At 38.9% G+C, this 21,242-nt stretch overlaps 1 protein-coding gene across 7 annotated transcripts in view; it reads right to left on the bottom strand.

Moving 5' to 3' along the window:
• Positions 1 to 6,018: 6,018 nt before the first annotated feature.
• The window catches only part of CADPS2 (calcium dependent secretion activator 2), a 707,505-nt gene continuing 692,281 nt past the window's right edge, over positions 6,019 to 21,242 (bottom strand). For 4 of the 7 annotated variants that reach the window (XM_056573789.1, XM_056573790.1, XM_056573792.1 and 1 more), the window contains 2 exons: positions 17,441 to 17,545; positions 6,020 to 13,489 (listed from right to left, as the gene is read on the bottom strand). In XM_056573789.1, the coding sequence (XP_056429764.1) occupies positions 13,319 to 13,489; positions 17,441 to 17,545 (276 nt within the window). In that variant the 3' untranslated portion in view covers positions 6,020 to 13,318. Of the gene's footprint in view, positions 13,490 to 17,440; positions 17,546 to 21,242 lie in introns of all 7 variants that reach the window. The other 3 variants (XM_056573788.1, XM_056573791.1, XM_056573793.1) reach the window with 1 other exon arrangement.

The following is a 21,242-nucleotide window of genomic DNA, read 5'->3' as shown; positions in this document are numbered from 1 at the left end:
CACAGGAATAGAAGCAAAATGAAGGAGAAAATTCAAAATCTTCATTTTTTTACACTGGATTGTTCTTGTTAACCCAGTTTTTGATTTTTTACAAGGGAAAAAAGGAGAGAAATTTTCCTAAAATGTGTAACCCAATTTCTCTTGAGTAAGGAAATACCTCATATGTGTATGTCAAGTGCTCTGTGGGTGCACTAGAGGGCTCAGAAGGGAAGGAGCGACAGTGGGATTTTGGAGAGTGAGTTTTTCTGAAATGGTTTTTGGGGGGCATGTCACATTTAAGAAGCCCCTATGGTGCCAGAACAGCAACCCCCCCCCCCCCCCCCACATGGCATACCATTTTGGAAACTACACCCCTCAGAAGAGAAGGAGCGCGAATTAACTTTTGGAGAGAGAATTTGATTGGAACAGAAGACGGGGGACTTGTGCGATTACAAAGACCCCGTGGTGCTAGAACAGTGGACCCCCCTCATGTGACCCCTATTTGGAAACTACACCCCTCACAGAATATAATAAGGGGTGCAGTAAGCATTTACACCCCACTGGCGTTTGACAGATCTCTGGAACAGTGGGCTGTGCAAATGAAAAATTTTATTTTTCATTTTCAAGGACCACTGTTCCAAAGATCTGTCAGACACCTGTGGGGTGTAGATGTTCACTGCACCTCATATTAAATTCTGTGAGGGATGTAGTTTCCAAAATGGGGTCACATGTGGGGGGGGTCCATTGTTCTGGCACTATGCACTATCAATTTCGGACACATTCTCTTTCCAAAATCCCAATGGCGCGCCTTCTATTCTGAGCATTGTAGTGCACCCGCAGAGCACTTTACATCTACATATGGGGTATGTTCTTACTCAGAAGACATGGGGTTACACATTTTCTATGCTTGAAAAAGGCAGTTCGTTGGCGAAACGTTCCACATGGATAGCAAATAAAGTCTCATTCCATCTACTAGCTTGAGTCCTCGGCTATTTGGTGCTGTATCCACTTTGGACTTTTACATATGGTGTATGTTCTTACTCAGAAGACATGGGGTTACAAATTTTGTAAAAATGAAAAATTTAGGGTAACACCCGCATTTTAGTGAAAAAAAAAATTATTTTCATTTTCACATCCAACTTTAACGAAAATTCGTCAAACACCTGTGGGGTGTTAAGGCTCACTATACCCCTTGTTACATTCCGTGAGGGGTGTAGTTTCCAAAATGGGGTCACATGTGGATATTGTTTTGCATTTATGTCAGAACCGCTGTAAAATCAGCCACCCCTGTGCAAATCACCAATTTAGACCTCAAATGTACATAGTGCGCTCTCACTCCTGAGCCTTGTTGTGCACCCGCAGAGCATTTTACGTCCACGTATGGGGTATTTCCGTACTCAGGAGAAATTGCGTTACAAATTTTGTGGGCCCCCCCAAAATTTGTAACACAATTTCTCCCGAGTACGGAAATACCCCATATGTGGCCCTAAACTATTTCCTTGAAATACGACAGGGCTCCAAAGCGAGAGAGCGCAACGCGCATTTGAGGCCTATTTTGTGGATTTTCATCCGCCACCAAAATACCCTACGGCAGTGTTTCCCAAACAGAGTGTCTCCAACTGTTGCAAAACTCCCAGCATGCCTTGACAGTGTAGAGGTACATGTTTATGTAGTGTTATACTCTTTTTTTTTGTGTAATGTAGTGTAAAGTTTTCAGGGTAGTGTTTTTAGGGTATTACGGTCGGGTTTACAGTGAGTTTCTCGCTGGGAGTTTGACCTCTGCGGTGGAAAATTTGCTACATCACAAACTTGCAGCACAAAACTCCCTGTAAACCCGCTCGTGTGAATGTACCCTGTACATTCCCATGGGGGGGGGGACCTCCAGCTGTTGAAATTACAACTCCCAGCATGCATTGACAGACCATAAATGCTGGGAGTTGCAGTTATGCAACAGCTGGAGGCCCATTGTTTGTGAAGCACAGAGATTGTTACTTAACTCAGTGTTTTGCAACCAGTGTGCCTCCAGCTGTTGCAAAACTAGAACTCCCAGCATGTACAGTATCTCAGTGCATGCTGGGAGTTGTATTTTTGACACAGCTGGAGGCACACAGGTTGTGAAACACTGAGTTAGGACACAAACTCTGTTTCACAACCAATGTGTCTCCAGCTGTTGCAAAACTGCACCACTCAGCATGCATTGATAGTTGAAGGGCATGCTGAGAGTTGTAGTTTTGCAACAGCTGGAGGCACACTGCTACAGCTCCCAGCATGCCCTTTGGTAGTCTGTGCATGCTGGGAGTTGTAGTTATGGAACAGCTGGAAGCACACTTTTACATAGAAAAAATGTGCCTCCAGCTGTTGCATAACTACAACCCCCAGCATACACAGACTACTAAAGGGCATGCTGGGAGTTGATGTTGGTACTCCAGCTGTTGCAAATCTACAACTCCCAGCATGCCCTTTAGCTGTGCATGCTGAGAGTTGTTGCTAAGCAACAGCAGGAGGTGAACAGGCCTCACCTCCTGCTGTATCCTGCCACCTGCACCGCCGGGACCATCACCGCTGCTGCCGCCCGGACTTTCGCCGCTCCTGCCACCTGGACCGCCACCGCGGTTCCTAAGGGGATCCCCGCCGGACCAGGGAAAGGTAGGAGACCCCCACTGGCCCCAATCTCCACCCCAATCTCCGCCCAGCAGGACAGTGATTGATCGGTCGTTCCAACCGATCAATCACATGATCGCCCGTGCCACCTCACTCCTGCTGGGTAAGGGTGAATGGGGCTGTCTCAGACAGCCCCATTCACCCTTTTTTTTCAGGTCACAGGAGACCCAATTGACCCCGAATCGCGGCAAATAACCGGTCTGAATTGACCGGCGATTTGCGACGATCACGATGCCTGCTGATAGATATCAGCAGTCATCCTGGTCCGAAATTCCCACGGGCGTACAGGTACGCCCTGGGTCCTTAATTACCAGGGAGCCAGGGCGTACCTATATGCCCTTGGTCCTTAAGGGGTTAAAAAGCTGTAACAGGAGTCAGACACTAAAATTAAGAAACAGCTAAATAGCATGAAAATACTCGATAAAATAACACATCTAAAATGAACATCTGAACAATAATGCACACTTTGGGGTCTGCAAATACTGGATTTGTTGTTGCCACTAGAGATGAGCGAATTTACAGTAAATTCGATTCGTCACGAACTTCTTGGCTCGGCAGTTGATGGCTTATCCTGCATAAATGAGTTCAGCTTTCAGGTGCTCCCGTGGGCTGGAAAAGGTGGATGCAGTCCTAGGAGACTCTTTCCTAGGACTGTATCCACCTTTTCCAGCCCACCAGAGCACCTGAAAGCTGAACTAATTTATGCAGGATAAGTCATCAACTGCCGAGTCGAGAAGTTCGTGACAAATCGAATTTACTGTAAATTCGCTCATCTCTAGTTTCCATGTTTGAAATGATATGTAAAATCCAGATAAAATGTAATTTTAATAATGTGAGGCCCCTGGGTTTACTATTGTATGACTCACATAAGTAATCCCACTCTTGTTATTGAATGAGCTAGGAGGCAACAGTCAGTATTTGTACAGTCATGGCCGTAAATGTTGCCCCCTCCCCTGAAATTTTTCAAGAAAATGAAGTATTTCTCACAGAAAAGAATTGCAGTAACACATGTTTTGCTATACACATTTATTCCCTTTATGTGTATTGGAAATAAACCAAAAAAGGAAGGAAAAAAAAGCTAATTGGACTCCAAAAATGGGCTGGACAAAATTATTGGCACCCTTAACTTAATATTTGGTTGCACATCCTTTTGAAAAAATAACTGAAATCAGCCGCTTCCCATAACCATCAATAAGCTTCTTACACCTCTCAGACAGAACGTTGGACCACTCTTCTTTGCAAACTGCTCCAGGTCTCTCTTGTTGGAAGGGCGCCTTTTCCCAACAGCAATTTAAAGATCTGTCCACAGGTGTTCAATGGGATTTAGATCTGGACTCATTGCTGGCTACTTCAGAACTCTCCAGCGCTTTGTTGCCATCCATTTCTGGGTGCTTTTTGACATATGTTTGGGGTCATTGTCCTGCTAGAAGACCCAAGATCTCGGATGCAAACCCAGCTTTCTGACACTGGGCTGTACAGTGCGACCCAAAATCCATTGGTAATCCTCAGATTTCATGATGCCTTATACACATTCAAGGCACCCAGTGCCAGAGGCAGCAAAACAACCTCCTCAACATCATTGAACCTCCACCATATTTCACTGTAGGTACTGTGTTTTCTTTGTAAACCTCATTCCATTTTCAGTAAACAGTAGACTGATGTGCTTTAACAAAAAGCTCTATCTGGGTCTCATCTGTCCACAAGATGTTTTTGGCTTACTCAAGTTCATTTTGGAAAAATGTAGTCTTACATTTTTATGTCTCTGTGTCAGCAGTGGGGTCCTCCTGGGTCTCCTGCTATAGCGTTTCATTTCAGATAGTTCGCACTGACACTGATGCTCCCTGAGCCTGCAGGACAGCTTGAATATCTTTGGAACTTGTTTGGGGATGCTTATCCACCATCCGGACTATCCTGCGTTGACACCTTTCATCAATTTTTATATTCCATCCACGCCCAGAGAGATTAGCTACAGTGCCATGGGCTGCAAACTTCTTGTGTTGCACAAAGGCAAATCTAGATCTCTGGAGATGGACTTGTAACCTTGAGATTGTTGATATTTTTCCACAATTTTTGTTCTCAAGTCCTCAAGACAGTTCTCTTCTCCTCTTTCTGTTGTCCACGCTTCCATGTCAATGCAAAGACTAAGTGAACTTCTCTTCTTTTTATCTGCTTTCAGGTGTGATTTTTATATTGTCCACACCTGTTACTTGCCCCAGGTGAGTTTAATGGAGCATAACATGCTTGAAACAATCTTATTTATCCACAATTTTGAAAGGGTGCCAATCATTTTGTCCAGCTCATTTTGGAGTTTGGTGTGATATTATGCCCATTTTGCTTTTTTTCCCCTCAATTTTTGGTTTAGTTCCAATACACACAAAGGGAATAAACATGTGTATAGCAAAACGTGTTACTGAAATCCTTTTCTCTGAGAAATACTTTATTTTCTTAAAATAATTCAGGGGTGCCAACATTTAGGGCCATGACTGTATGTCAGAGAGGCACAGACAAGGCAGCAACATGCTGGTGTAGTAGGTGGCCCTGGTCTACTACAGACTTGTGGTGCCTCTGTACATTAGTCTCTCCCCCTTTATGGATAATGTTAACCAAAGCATCTAAGGAATTATATGTAACTTATTAATATACCCTTTCATAATGTTTTCTGCTGCTTATATTTCTGTCCAACAGTAGGAAAGACCGGCACCACTGTATGTCTCCAGCTAAGCAATCAATATTGTAATCTTGGGACACCACTTGCAACAGGTGTCTCCCATAAGGTAATATGCAGTGCTTCGCTTACTAGTATACAGCACAAATTGCACAAGTTCAACATAGGAAAAAAAAAAGTGAATTTGCAGATTTAGTTTTGGCAGCTTTTGAAAAATGATTCATTTTTTCAGCCCTTAATCTGTTTGCCACATTTATTATTTATTTTTTGTTACATTGATATTTTTGTTGTTTGGTCCGGGTCCCCATTGCAGTTCGAAGAGTATTTATAATTCATAATTACTTTAGCTCTGGTCATAAGATGAATATGCAGTTTACGTCAATGATTAGTGATTAACTTCTTGAGTTTTTGGACGTAAAAGTAGAAATAGTGGAAGATAAAACACCACAGGTCACAGGGGAAAAAACAGCCACTAATGCGTTATTGCATCATGAAAGTTTTCACCCTCCACATGTGAAAAAAGCCCTCCCTTTTGGACAATTTGTCCGGTTGAGACGTCTTAATAGCAATGTTAGTAGGTTTGAGCTCCAGGCCCAAGAGTTATCAGAGCGACTGAGCCAAAGAGTATATCCCCCCCCTCCCCTTCCCCCAAATCATACAAGAAGCACTAGTAAAAGCTCTGTCTTATTAACAAAATGATTTATTGTTTAGAAATACATCTACATTAAAAAACCAAAAAGATATATCTTCCAAGATGAACAACATTATTCAGGCTGCCATCCGTAGGCACTGGCACATTATTGAGAACAATCTGGACCTTAGACATACCTGTTCTCTGAGGAATCAGTTGAGTTGCACCAGTAATAAAGGAGATAGCACCACTTTGTTAGATAGGGCTTCTCCTAGGGGCAATTGTAGATGTAAGCAATGCTCCATGTGCAGATTTAAGGCCAAAACTAAATATTGTAAACTAGGTGCTGTAGAGTGGAAAGTGTCTCAAATAATCACATGTAAAACAAAATTTGTAGTATATATGATTTGTTGCCCATGTGGCCAATAATATATAGACAAGACCAAGAGATGCATGTACATTAGGATTCAGGAGCACATGAGATCCATAAGAACAGGTCATGGTTGTCCACAACTTATAGATAATATCTGTTACGTTATGCGCTCCGGACACACACACTGGCCATGAGTGCATGGTCCCGTTACCTGCTGCTGCCGACGAGGCTGGGACTCGCATGGTGGGACGCGCCCTCATGCGAGCTCCAGTCAGTCACTCATCGGGTGTTTCTCCTGCCCCCGCCTCTGCCCGGGCACGCGTGTCCCTGTCCCCTAGGGCGCGCGAGTGCCGGAGCTTTAAGATTTAAAGGGCCAGTGCGCTCATTAGTGTAATTCACCTGTGGCTCATTGATAAATTCCTCCACCCTCCTCACTTCCCTGACGGATCTTTGTTGCCTTGAGCCTGAGAGAAAGCATTCCTGTTATTGCCTTGCTGTGTATCTGATCCTTTGCTCAGTGACCTGACCTTGCTTCTTGCCACCTGCCTACTGACCATTTGCTACATTCCTGACTATGCTACTGTGCTGCCTGCCCTGACCTTCTGCTATCCTGATTATTAGCTGCCTTATCCCTCCTGTGCCTCGCATCTCTTCAGCCGCCTGTGTGGTCGAGTCGTGCCAGGGGTAGCAACCTGGGTACCGCCTGCCGCAGCAAATCCATCCCACTTTGCAGCAGGCTCTGGAGAAAACCAGCAGCACCTTAGACTCCGCTCCCTGGTACGGTCCGAGTCATCTGCCACACAGGTCCAGCGGATCCATCGGGATTCCTGTCTTCTGAAATGTGAGTGCTACAATATCAAAATGACACATCAGGGGTACCATTCAGTGCTCAGGTTCTCTGGCTTAGAAATGGTAAATATTACAAAAGATGGCAGTGATTGCCATAAATTGCTTTTACAGAAAGAAGCAATCTGGATCCTGCCCATTGACGCCCTCAGGTATGAACAATAAAAATAATATGAGTGCATTTTTGTAAGGACTTTTTTTTATTCCCCTCCTCTCTTTCTTTTCTGTGTTGTCATTAGTTGTTTTCTTTTTCACTTACACATTATTTGTATTAGGATACATTATGTATTTTGTATGAAAATATGTCATGGTCGCAAGCATAGATAGAGTTGATGCTCTGGCCGAGTTCAGCGGATGCATGCGCAGTAAGTGTTGTGTATGGGTTGCCAGGGCGTTGTCAGCCGCTGAAATATCCGGAGCGCCACTGCCACCGCATCAATACCATAGAGCCGGAAGAAGCCTGTTGTGAAACAACGTTGTAGCTCTCCTCTTGTGGAATGTACCTGCATGTAGCGTTCTTTGCCGTCTCCAAAAGAGGTGACTAAAGTTTTTCCTCACATACCCCTCCATCTAGACAGGAGTGGAATTTGGACAATACAGAATGCTTGTCAAACAATGGAAGCATGGTTTAACTAATCTAGCACAAAACTTAAAGGGTAAGTAATAACACACATTTGTTAACATTAGCCATAAAGTGGCCAACTCCTTTAATGCAACTCCTTTAATGTACTGTTATCTGTACATAATTTGTTTTGATAATTGACCCCCACAGTACTGATATCACACTTTGAATTGATATTGATCCCATGACTGCAAAAGCCCAGCAAAGTTTATCATGTCCATTTGTTAGCAACGCCTCTTAGGCTACTTGTAACCTCTGGGATGAACTTTGCTGGGCTTTTGCAGCCATAGGAAATACCCACTGGGCTTTTAATTAACTAGGCATTATAAAACACAGGCTAATACACCACTGCCAAGCAAACAGAGATACAGACATGAACAAAATTGTTGGTACCCTTCCGTTAAAGACAGAAAAACCCACAATCCTCCCTGAATTTCTTAAAACTATCAAAAGTTATAATTAATACAAATGTACTGAGAATTAACTGATGGAAATCAGACATTGCCTCTAAACTGTGGTTTAAAAGAAATAATTTGGGGAAAAATAATAACAATGAAACTGGCCTGGACAAAAATATTGGTACCCTGTACATATTTTTTGGTTGCACAAACTTTGTAGGCAGTCACTGCGATTATACGATTTCTTTAACTCTCAATGAGACTTCTGTACTTGTCCACAGGAATCCTGGCCCACTCCTCATAAGCAAACTGCTCCAGCTGTCTCAGGTGTAAAAATGCCTTCTCCAGACTCCATGTTTCATCTCCTTCCACAGATGTTCAATAGGATTCAGATCAGGGCTCATAGAAGGCCACTTTAGAATAGTCCAATGTATTTCTCTTAGCCATTCTTGGGTGTTTTTAAGCTGTGTATTTTGGTTCATTATCCTGTTGGAAGACCCATGACCTGTGACCGAGCTTCCTGACATCAGGCAGCAAATCCACTTCAAATGTTTTTAGATTTCATTGTACCCTGTACAGATTCAGGACAGGCAGCAAAGCAGCCTCAAAACATAACCCAGCCTCCTCCATGCTTCACAGTAGGTAAAGTGCACTTTTTCTTTGTATGCTTTACTTTTGCATCTGTTATCATAGAGCTGATGTGAAGCTCCAGTTTTGTCCCATTGTTTGAAAAAACATTGTGAAAAAAGCAAACAAAAAACAAACCCTAAATCATGTGAAATGAGCCATTAATTTTATCATGGTGTGCACAGTAGAATATATTTACATATTTTCCCTAATTAAATCATATATAGAACATAAATTAAAGGATAGCAGCACATTGTCACCCTAACCTCATAGGTCTAAAATTTGAGAACAGAAATATTGATCACATCTGTGTAAGCTGTGTTGTGTGGTTTAACATGGGCCAAAGAGTAAAGCTAACAAAAACACATTGGGGGAGATTAATCAAAACCTGTGCAGATGAAAAGTTGATCAGTTGTCCATAGCAACCAATCAGAAAAATAAAAGAAGTGATCGCATTGGTTACTATGAGAAACGGTCATCTTTTCTCTGCACAGGTTTTGATAAATCTCCCCCATTAAAGATCAACCGTTCAATTCAAATATCTTGACATCCACAGTGTTTGTAATGAAACATGGTGTAAAATAAAAAAAAATATGGGCAAAATTCTCAAAACTATCCTCAGATGTATTTAAATTAGGTGCAAATACTGTTGCATGCTCACGATATCCTTAAATTTATAATAAGGCATCACATCTGAAAATCTTAGCTAAGGTATCTGTAAAGTGTCTGTTGTGTTTCTGTCGATAAGAATAATGATTGGAAGAATGAAAGGACAAAATTCCCTTTGGCATTTCTGCTGCACAACAGAGCTCCTGGCCAACTGCTGTGCAGGGAACTACAACAAAGCTTGATTCAGGTGGATGGTAGACTCCGGCTGAACATTCATTTATTCTCTAAGAGGATAGGTGTAAGCTCTAGCAGTGGCTTATATCTCTCTAAACAATAGGGTCGGGCAGTTGAAATCCAACATGTTTGACCCTTCACTCTCTCAACATTATCTATTGTGGAAAAGTCGTGAGACTGCCATTTAGACAGCCTGTGGATTAGGCCAACTTTTGTGTAAGTGTTTTGGCACCTTAAAAGTCCCCTTACATGAGGAGATCACTGCATGTTCACCAGCACCGATCAACTATATATATATATATATATATAAATTGATCGCTGCTTGTTTAAAGGACCATTTAAACAGCCCTTTTGGGGGTGCACTACTGCAGAATCAATACTTTGATCATTCATGTGGCTGTTCTCTTCCATTATTGTTGGCTGCATACCCCTGTTTACAGGGGGAGATGTTCTTCAAATAAATGATTTTTTTGTCTGGAAAAGGATCAGCTGGCTAACAAGTATTCGCTCATTTGTCAACTGATATCTGGGCCTATTGCACAAGGGTAATAATCATAAATGAAAGTTTCTATGAAACTGCTTTCTTTAAGAGGTGATGGCAGGCATTTTTAAAGTGGCAGATGAGAGATTGGGGTCTGGAGGTGAACTGCAATATGCACGACACCTTAAAAATAGTTGCATTTTGACCACCCCATAGCTATATGAAAGGTTACTTAAAAAGCCAATCAAGTGTTAAAAAAATAACAAAATGATTTTGAAAAAATATAACATTCCCAATGGCATGTACAGTGTTTGTTTTTTATCAATAAAACTAAACCAAAATTATCCAAATCTGGTGTAATTGAAAATGCACTGACCCTTAAAATGATTTTGGAGTGCCAGATCTTACGGTCAACTCCGCAAAAAAAAGTTTTGCCCTACATAATTGCAGCATTTTTTTTTCATATTGTCCAACAAATAATTTCTGACTTTATAATACATTATATGGTAAAATGAAGGTGACAAGGAAGAAAATGTAAGTAAAAAAATTGTAAAGATGTTGAAGGGGTTATCTAGTATTAGAAAAAAAAATGGCCTTCTTTAAAAACAGTGCCAGAGCTGCAATACCACATACAAACTAAGAACAGAATAAGCACTATTTCTAGAAGAAAGCCGCTATAATTTTTCTGATCCTGGATATCTCATTAAACAGTATGGTCTGCAATGCAATTGAGTCCAGCAAAATTAAAGAGGAACTCTGGTACATAACATCTTATCCTTATCCTGAGGATAGGTGAGGGGGTGCTGAATGCCTTTCCACGAGGTAGCCACCCTCACAACGTCAACCCCATGTGAGCAGCCTTGCTTAACTTATAGCATGCTGTGCAGCACGCCTACTTTAAAATGCAGACTTAAGAATCAACTTGGCAGACGAAACAGATGGATACTGTGTAGAGCACATACAAACATGAAAATCCAGCACCTGCAGAGATATATCTTTAAAGGGGTTATCCACCATAAGGTGATTTTAGTACGTACCTGGCAGACAGTAATGGACATGCTTAGGAAGGATCTGCGCTTGTCTTGGGGCTAGATGGCTATGTCATGAGATTACCATAACATTGTGGCTAGCTTTTTGTGAACTTGTATTTCCTGTTTGACTTTTCTTTTTTTGACTACAAATCCCACAATTCCATTTTCTTCCATCCCACACATCAGCCACCCCACCCATTGAAACAAAAGACCTGTGGTTTTCAATCAGGGTGCCTACAGCTGTTGCATTAGTTGCAAATGATCTCTCTCCCACCAAGCGATCACTCCACCCATAGAAGCAGACAGGCTCCCTGTCATCAGCTGACTAGTGAGTCAGGTCTTGTCCGCTTTGCAAGCTGGGAAAAATCATTTTGTATGCTGGTAAAAATAAATAGTGGGGTGAAAATCACTGAAGAATTATGAGAAAACCGTCACACACAGGTACAGACACTATATTATGAACTGCACTAACTTTACAGCCCCTGTAGCATAGTCAAATAAAATTCCTGGAATACCCCTTTAATTTCTACCACTCTTGAAGGCTTCAACTGCTGAGATGTATGCTGTTTGTCACTGGGTCACCTATGGTTTAATACGCAATTTTTGGAGTATGACATTTTTTTTTTTTTTATATTTTATGAATCAGGTATTATTTGTTAAAATGTGACCATTTTTGTTAGAACATTGAAAAAAATGTTGTGTTCTCAGGTACATTTATCACCTACCTATACAACTAGAACAGGTATTCTGCTCCTCCTCACAGAACAACCATGTTCAGGAGAATGCATGCTGCAGCTCCTTTCAAAGTATTTGAGGCTGGATAAGACAGGCAAAAAGTGGACCCACCAGTGTTCACTCTTTCATCACATATCCTGTGGACAGTTGATAGACCTTCTCTTTTTAGACAGCTTAGAACTAGACTACATAATTCAAATTTAGAATAGTGGTTCATGTTTAATCAGTACATTCGGTGCATGTTTAAACACCTTGCTTAAAAAATTTGGTGCAATATGGTGTATTTTAGGACACACTTCTTCCCTCTGAGCCACTCCTCTTCTTGATCTGCAAAGCCAAAGTGCTTAAACACTTAATAAATGTGGTGCATGACATTCTAACTCAATCTGAGACAGAAATATGTTGTATCATGAAAAGTAATCCTGCTTCACTGTTATTTATAGAACATGAATGGCAAAACTGTTAAGTGTTTATTACAAGGATGGCAATGGATGGTGGCATTCATAATCAACTAAAGCACAAAAAATTACCATAAAAATAATAAATGTAAACATGGGGGGGGGGGGGGCACACATTTTTGGATATCCAAATGTGGAATATATGGAATTCTTACAACAGCCCTGTTTAGAGCTGTACTTTGAAAAATCTTAAAGATGACATTACCTCCAAAATATAAAACTGATGTGGCATTATACATTTTTATATATTCTATAACATTATCTCTAGCTAATAGTTTGATTATCACAATTTCTGAAAAGCCATAATTCCATAAAATATTGGTCATATGTAAACAGGTTATCAAACTTTATTTAATAGTATATAGATACAAAATGATAAGAACCAATAGGTTGATGGAATTTGAAATATAGATAAAGATTTTCATGATGGCCCCTACCAATTTTTACAACAATAAAAACACAAATAAAACATCATACACAGTCTGAAAAGAAGAATGAGGTACTTGTAGAAGTGGTAACTGCGAGATACTGAGGGGATTTTGCCCATAGCAACCAATCGTATTGCTTTTTAAATGTTCCAGGGGCCTTTCTAAAAATAAAAGAAGCAATTTAATCGGTTACTATGGGCAACTGCTCCACTTTTCCTCTGCACAGGTTTTGATAAATCTCTCCAACATAGGACACTTTCTGTAGGTATAACAGCATATTTGCATCTTCTTTTCTTAAGAGGCATAATTCTTCTATTAAAGACATGAAACAGTTATTTGTATGGCACTAACCCACATAATTACACCAATGTTCTTATATCTTATCATCACTTAACTTTCTTGGCTATTAAATTGCAATGGTAAACTGGATATAGCAATAAATAGGTGTGTAATGAGGAAACAACTGGGACATGTATAAGGTAAAATATTTACAAAGAAAAGTAAAGTAAATAGACCAGGATAAAAGCGGAAATACTGCCGTCACTCTTCTTCATCATCACTGTCCTTCATTGAAATCCCCTGGAGCCCTCCCCTATCAGACACAGACATTGTAGCTTCTTCCATAGTTAAACGGTTGTGAATAGTCTCATATGTCTTATTATTTAATGTGCCATCCAACACTCCCTGCAGCCTGAAGTCTCTGTAGGTTTTCTGTGAGAAATAAAGGAGGAAAAAGAGAATCACACTTTTGACTCGCATGTCATAGCATGTTGCATCACATTTATGGCTATATTTGCAATGTCTAAAGTCATAGTGGTATTTAGAAAATGATAAAAACATTGGTGCATGAACCCCCTTGATAGTACCAGACATAAGCCGTAATGAATAACACTTGTACTGTTTGTAGGAAACAGCAGAACAATTAGATAATAAAAGCAGAGATATCAATCTATATCATTGTTACAATGTTACTACAAAAATCTATTAACTTTACATACCTATATTCATATCCACAGATATATATATATATATATATATATATATATGAAGAAATAATAAGGAAAGGCTGGTCTCAACGTGTCATGGGAATGCCAGATTGTGTTACCAAACACTGCACATTCCACAATAAGCTGTCTTCTGCATATCAGATGGGAAAAAGGGCTCCACACGCTCTTCCATATGATAGCATAGCAGTCTCCAATAGAAGAGACCCACACATTCACCTGAGGAATATCTAAGTAAATCTAAAACATTTCTTTAACAGTATAACATGGCATGGTTTTCTCATGGCAACATTTGCTTTGCAAGGCTCTCTCTGAACAGACAATGTTTATACCCCCTTTCACAATCTAAAACAAAAAAAGATATCGAAATATCGGAAGCCTCTATTTGTATCTTTCACAGTTGCATAAAATGTTAACTTGTGATTACAAATTACTGTTTTGCTTACTTTGTTTCATTAAGAGATATTGTATATGTTTCTGCAGTCTGTCTTTTGTTCAAGATTAATATGAAGTGTAACAATCACACCTACCACTGGATAACCTTAGATAGTGTTTGGTGGGCCTTTAAACCAGCTCTTGTGCTGTTGACATGAGTTTGACCCTAAAACTATGTTCACATTGCAGGTAGGATATAGCTTCCATTTGTTTTAAAAAGAAAATGCACCTAAACCTCAGAATGTTTAAACACAGTATACCAAAAGGTGCCCGAGACACACCTCTAACCCATAACACCTACAATTACTGTCCATTGGTCCCAAGGAAATTATCTCTGCAATAATTCAAAATATACTATTCATAGTACACCCAACCATTGAAAATGATTAAGAAGAATGGTACCTGTAGGTTTTACACCTTAATTAGAAGCCTGCTGGATTGGTACAATGATAGGTAGATTATGTCTGGTAATAAGGGGTGATAATAAGTATTGGCCATATGACCCAACTGACAAGAAGACACTGTAGCTTACAACTGATTTCCACTGAAAACAATATGATAGGTTGTGATATCAGTTTCTCTACATTTATATTAAAAAAAGGTGTGAACTGAATGGAATGGGAAATATTTTACAAGTCTTTAGAACAAGGTTATGTTTTTCATATCGTTGTGTATGAGGTCATTTTATGCAGTGTAAGAAAAAAACATTTAGGGACATCAACCAAAAAAGCGGAATACATGGTCAAATTTATAATGTGTTTTAGACACTTTCTGCACTCCCTTGACAGCTTTAAAGAGTGTCTAGAAAAATAAGTGCAGCTATGAGTTGAAAAATGTGCCACATTTATGTATAATTATTTGTCATTTTTGGGTGGCAAATTATTTGTATAAAGTATAGAAGGATGACTTTCAACATGTCGAGGAAGCTCCATCAATTTTATCATTTTGCACCATTTTCTTGTTTCATGAAGTGATAGTAGTTGGTATTAGGTATTGCAGGATGGTCCCAAAAACTCAAGTCCAAAGTACGGATTTGTATTTAGATACTCAAATGGTCCAAAAGATTCCCTTTGTGCTGAATCTAAAGTTTGTCATCTTTTGTTCTTGTTCATGACGCTCTAACAACTGATGCCCAAAAAGATGACTGAACCACCTATAAAAAGCCAAGCTTTTACAGGCGTTTAATCCTACTCATAAAAGCCTTAAAAATCTTTATCTCTATTAATAAGACAAGTCAACAAATGCCTTAAGAACACACAAATCCACAATTGTATCCAATCATCCTATAGCAGAATCCAAGAAATAACAATTCTTATAAAACACTACTGATACACCTATGTAAGTAGTGAGTTACGGTGAATTTCATGTTTCACTCACATAACACTAATCCATACTGTCTCATGCACTATAAAAAGTCACCAAATGTTCCTCTGTATAGACTATTAAAAACATGCACATTCCAATACACAGATAAAGCAGATGTGGACATTGTATTTATTCCTGATTAATAGTGACATATAAAGAAGTGTGGGGACATAAAGCCAATATTCTGCTGCTAACCTATCAACCAGCTAAGCAAGCATGATACACTTCACAATGATATTGCTGAATGTATTGCAGATAACTTAGATAGCATGAAAAATATTTAGCGTCATCCAATATTAGTTTGCAAACCAATCCATTGCATTGACGTATCAGAAACCACGCCTTTGCAATATTAATTAAAAATCACACCATTTTTTTCCATTCAATCACATTAAATGCTATTTTTTCTCCCTAACATAAGCACAATTCCACAGTTAATTCATCAGTGTGTTGTAAAATGAACATTTCAATATTCCACAGCAATAGTACATGAAACTATTTAACAGCATAATGTTTTTCCCACAATACTGTTGTTTCCAAACAGTAATCACATACACTTTCTCAGCATTAACAACTACAATTTCAAATATATTTAAACGCTAAACCTATTCATACAGACTGCAGAGCTAACTTTGTAAAAGCAAAATCATTTGTATTAAAGATTAGCACAGTTACCATAAGATGCCTGTGATGTCATAAATACTATGCAAACTAAACTTACCATTACCATTAGTGCTTTCTTACATTGCCTCTTTATAGTGCAGCACTGGCTTTTAGTCAAATCCATGGATACACAACATTTTTTTTATATTTGGGGCACGTGTCTAAAAACTCTCTCAGAACAATGAAGGAAAGGCAACTATGGGCAACAAAATCTCAAAAATAAGGCCCTGTATCTGTACATCAAGAGTTACCTTTACTGTCTACAATGTAAGACTAGAACCTGCAATGGAAGAATGTGTCAATGTAGAATAATCCACCAAAACATATTTCTTTATATGAATTATAAACCATAACTGCACACCTTCTTGCATGTAAGAAATTATGTAGCCACTCTGAAAAAAGTGCTTAGTACTATGAAAACAAAATCTAAATGTGCAAAGCAATACAGATTAATGATATCATGTGAGATATATATAAAGGCAATTGTTACTTGAACTTTATAAGGATTAGTCGATTCTGTCTACCTCTTCAGGTCCCCAGCTGAATATTAGAATCCGGCAGTAAATTCAGTCTGACAATTTTTTTCTGCACACCCCCATCCCCTTTCACTTTGTGCGTACATATGGTAAATTGTCTTTAGAAGAGGCATTTTCACAGCTATTGGGTACCCATTAGGCCTAAACAATTCAGTATCTCATTTTGATATCATTTGTAAAAACAAACTAATGATCGAGCCCATTAAAATCATTGCCATATACAATGAAACAATAAATGTCTTTATCTTCTTATTTCTACACATTTACAAAGAAACAGAAAAATCACTGAGCTGATTGTAATGAGCTGAAAGCTCCCCATCCATGAATTGGTTAAACAGCTTGTGATAGTAAAACTGAAATCATTATGTGACAATTCCATACTGTGTACACAGGAAAACGCCATTCGGATACTTTTGGTAAATCAGGCACAAACCAATATTAAACTAGCTGACCGAATAGCTGCCTGCTATAAACCTAGTATTTAATTGGCTGCTATAGGTCAGAGTATACATTTGCCATGTTCTCCCTTTTGTCTCATGCTAATAAATAGACACTGCATTAGAGGAGCGCAACAACACTCACTCACTTCAGTAAGCTGAACAGGAACACAATGGTAGCAAAAAAAGACATTTGGCACATTTACTATGTGAATGACTTACCTTCACAATCTTGATGATGGTTTTTAACTGATACACATGGAGCTGAAGGTCTAATCTGTCTGCCAGCCACACACATATGACTTTAACGGAACTGCTATACCATTGCTGCAAAAAAAAGAAAGAAAAAGACTCTGCAGTATTCATTTAACAGATACGGTAATGACTGCTAATGAAACACTCTGAAATGATGACAGGCCAGCACTTGAAGTCAATAATGCTATAATTTCCTGATAAGAGAACTGTATGTTTCGCCAGGAAATCAAGCAACCTGACCTGGATTGTTCTTTATGTGAATTAGCACTAACTGTTCTGCTTCCAAGCTGTAACATTCATTAAAAACTGTTTTGCACTTTGCAGCCAACATTAGCCAACAATGGATATTAAAAGCTGATGCTGCAGCTATGAGGGCGGAAAGCACAAGTACGTAAATAAATATGGACAACAGCAATGATGACCTGGCATTACAAGAGTGTATTGATTATAGGGTGGACACATGCAGTTAACCATGTAGTCACTGAACAAATCACAAGGTGTCATAATGACCAGTAAATGATCAATGGAAACAAATCCATGTATGAATAGTCTTCTATATTCTATCTAGCTGTAAATCCCCCTTTACATTGCTATCTCATTCTATTTATCTGAATATCAATCTAGATTTATCACTATATCTTTCTATTTCCATAAACTTGTAGTGAAGTAACAATACGGGGAGATACATTCTAGAAGACTCCTATCTTTGCTTTTTCCTAAACGTTGAACAAAAGCTTTTTAGTTAAACTGGAAAAGTGAAGGATGTGATCCTGTTAAGAAGTAAGAGATTACATTTATTGAGATCTCCTGTTCCTGCCCTGTTCATAGGGAGTCTCTCCACAGGAGAGGGGTTTAAGTCTTTTCCTAAAGTAATTTCCTGTTTCTTATCAATGTGTCGAGAAGTGTAAATCGGTAAAAGATTTGTGTCTTCATACAGATGATGAACAATAATGTGCATAAAAGTGAAGCATAAAATCCTTGCTGTGTTGCTTTCTATAACTTAACAGCGCTTGCTGTCAAATCCTGAATATTTTACATGTGCATTTGCAGAGAACCGAATGTCATGCATTAAAAAAACTAAAAGATATTTCTGTGTATGTAAAACAAGACAATGCTCTACAATGATACATTCAATGTTACTGAGTAGATGAAGAACTATGGCTATGTATGTATATTTGTACTAGTGTATTGTAAGTGATTTTACATATTAGCTGTTTTCTATTATACAGCTGAAATCTTATTTATTTCCTTAATTGTATCTTTTATCCTTTCTTTAGCATGTTTTAATACAATGTTTCTATTTGGACAGGGTCTTTTTATAAGCAGATGGAGATCACAGAAAGAGAAAGATAAGGGGAATAAAAATCTCAATGTTGTAATCTATGAAATGATCATCTAAAGTACCCTATCCAGAATTAACCAATGTGACATCAGCCCCGGGGAGAAGCAACACTTAAAGATTAAGACGAAAATGTTACTTATTATAAAACACTTTAAATGAAACAAGCACATATACATAAGATTATACAAGCAATGGCTCTCAAGCAAGACATTTTTCTTTATACTCAGTAAACAATTGGTTAAAGCAATCTCTGCAGTACTGTCTGAACAACACTCATCTCACCCTCAGACAATGTATTTGACAGCAAAAAGAAGAGAGAGCGAAAAATAAAATGGTATTGTTTTATATCTTATTCATAGCACATCAAGCTCCTGTAAGGGCATGCATTATTTTCCTGACAAGTAAAAATAAGAGGAAAGGAAAAGCTAGGGTTGATTCTGTGAGACCCTTGTATTTATTCACACTTATTGTGCATGACTGTAGACTGGTAAATCATATTAGCAGCCTGTCTCCCCATCAAGCTGCTACTTGCTTTCCAGCCCTGCAAAGGTTCAACAAATCAACAGGAGCACGGAAAACAGAACATCAGTCTAATCTAGTGTTTAAGGTGAAGTTTTCAAACCCAATCTAAGAGAATCTTTAGAGCAACCAACAAGCTGAACGGCTCAGAAGGTGGTATTGACAATGAAATAGGGCTGAAACGCAGCGCTTGTGCATTTTAATAACACATGGGTCAACAAGGACACAGCTCCCTCAGAGCCAATAGTTGCCACCAACTATGGAAATTGCCACACCAAGACTACGAACGCTCTCAGTTCATCAGCTTTCCTAAACAGTTCATCAGCTTTGTTAAACACTCTAAACCCCCTTGGTGGACCTTTAATCTTGAATTAACAAATCAAAGCCATGGAAAAGGGTGCAGTCTGAATGGCTAGCATTGATCCCCAACTGTGCTCAGCACTGCAACAGGCACTAAAAAACTCTCTGTCTATTGTGACCAGAAATTGACAAGCCTCCTCCCTTAAAGTAGTACATCTGAGCCAGGCTGGATCCACACAGCTGTAAAGGGCTCCCCTCTCAGGACACAGGGGAAGTAACAATAGAACAAGCTTGAGCTCTTTGTCACTACCAGACTCTGCAATTTTCTAACAAGGATCTGAGTTGTTTCTTTCTAGTGATTGGGGTTGTTTCTTTCTAGTGCCCCTGAAAAGAGATTTAGCAACATACCATGCTTTTTTTCTTTTGAATCTCCCTTGTACATGTATAAAGGACACAGCTGAGGAATGTTCCTGCTCCACTGCCTACTGAAAATGCTAAACAATTCATATTCAGCATATTATCAGTGGCAGATTGTGGCAAGTGTAGACCGATTCAATGACATGCAGCACTTATCTGGACAGGAGCGTCTTAGCTTTTCTGTGGGTGAAAATACATACATTCTACAATGCAGGAACAATTAGGGTCCTAATGTGATCCTTGTGAGTCCCCATTAAGACACATGGCAATCATGTTGATGCTTATGTGATTTCTAAAAGCTGTGAAGGTTTTATTAGACAGTTATAGAAAGCTGTGATCAAGAGCTGTTATCAATCTGTAGTTAAGATCATCAACGTATCTTAATGAAGAGAGAAGGAATCTTGACTGCAACTGCAGATTTGCAGGGCACATTTATTCAACCCCAATGTAGTAATGGAACAGCAGAACTTAATCCACAGTAAAAATATTATACAAATATATGAAAGCAGTTATTGTTATTATTTTACAAATCATGACCATGATTTTTAGTACATGGAGTGAACAGTCAATAGAAAGTTCAGCTTTAACAGCTTTACATGAATTCTTAGAATTCATAAATGAGTGATTGAAAACTAAAAATGTGATCATACAGTTGGAAACAAATGAGCACATTTATTCTGGTTTATGATTAAGTCATTACAGTTATAGAAATTCTTCCTTTGTAGATAAATATTTACAAAGTTGCCACTGTTCATCACCTAACATTTGTACTTTATGTTCTGGCCATTATTGTCAAGAAATTAATAATAAAACAAATATGTACAGTTTACCAAACAAATGAATAACCCAGTGTGTTGAATTCTATTTAGTTGAAAACTGACAAAAGACAATTTTACCATTTTAGCATGAAAACCCCATTAAAATAATTATTTATGGCTGCTGCTCTGTATTAGGGCATATAAACACATCAAAGCTTCTATTATCTATTATAGACAAATGATGCTCTGTGATCTTATACAAAACATTTTGACTTCTCTAGCAAGTGCTTTCTATATACGCTCAGACATGTACAAACTAGGGGCAAGAAACTTTAACACATAATCACACTGCAATAAGCAAGATCAATTGTTGCACTTTTCTACTAAGTAATATATGTGTGTGGGCAACTAGCAAACACACTATCTAAGATAT

The sequence above is a fragment of the Hyla sarda genome, chromosome 4, assembly GCF_029499605.1.
Source record: "Hyla sarda isolate aHylSar1 chromosome 4, aHylSar1.hap1, whole genome shotgun sequence".
Classification (NCBI taxonomy): domain Eukaryota; kingdom Metazoa; phylum Chordata; class Amphibia; order Anura; family Hylidae; genus Hyla; species Hyla sarda.
Note: the sequence above shows the minus strand (reverse complement) of the source record. Positions and strands in the feature narration are given on the sequence as shown.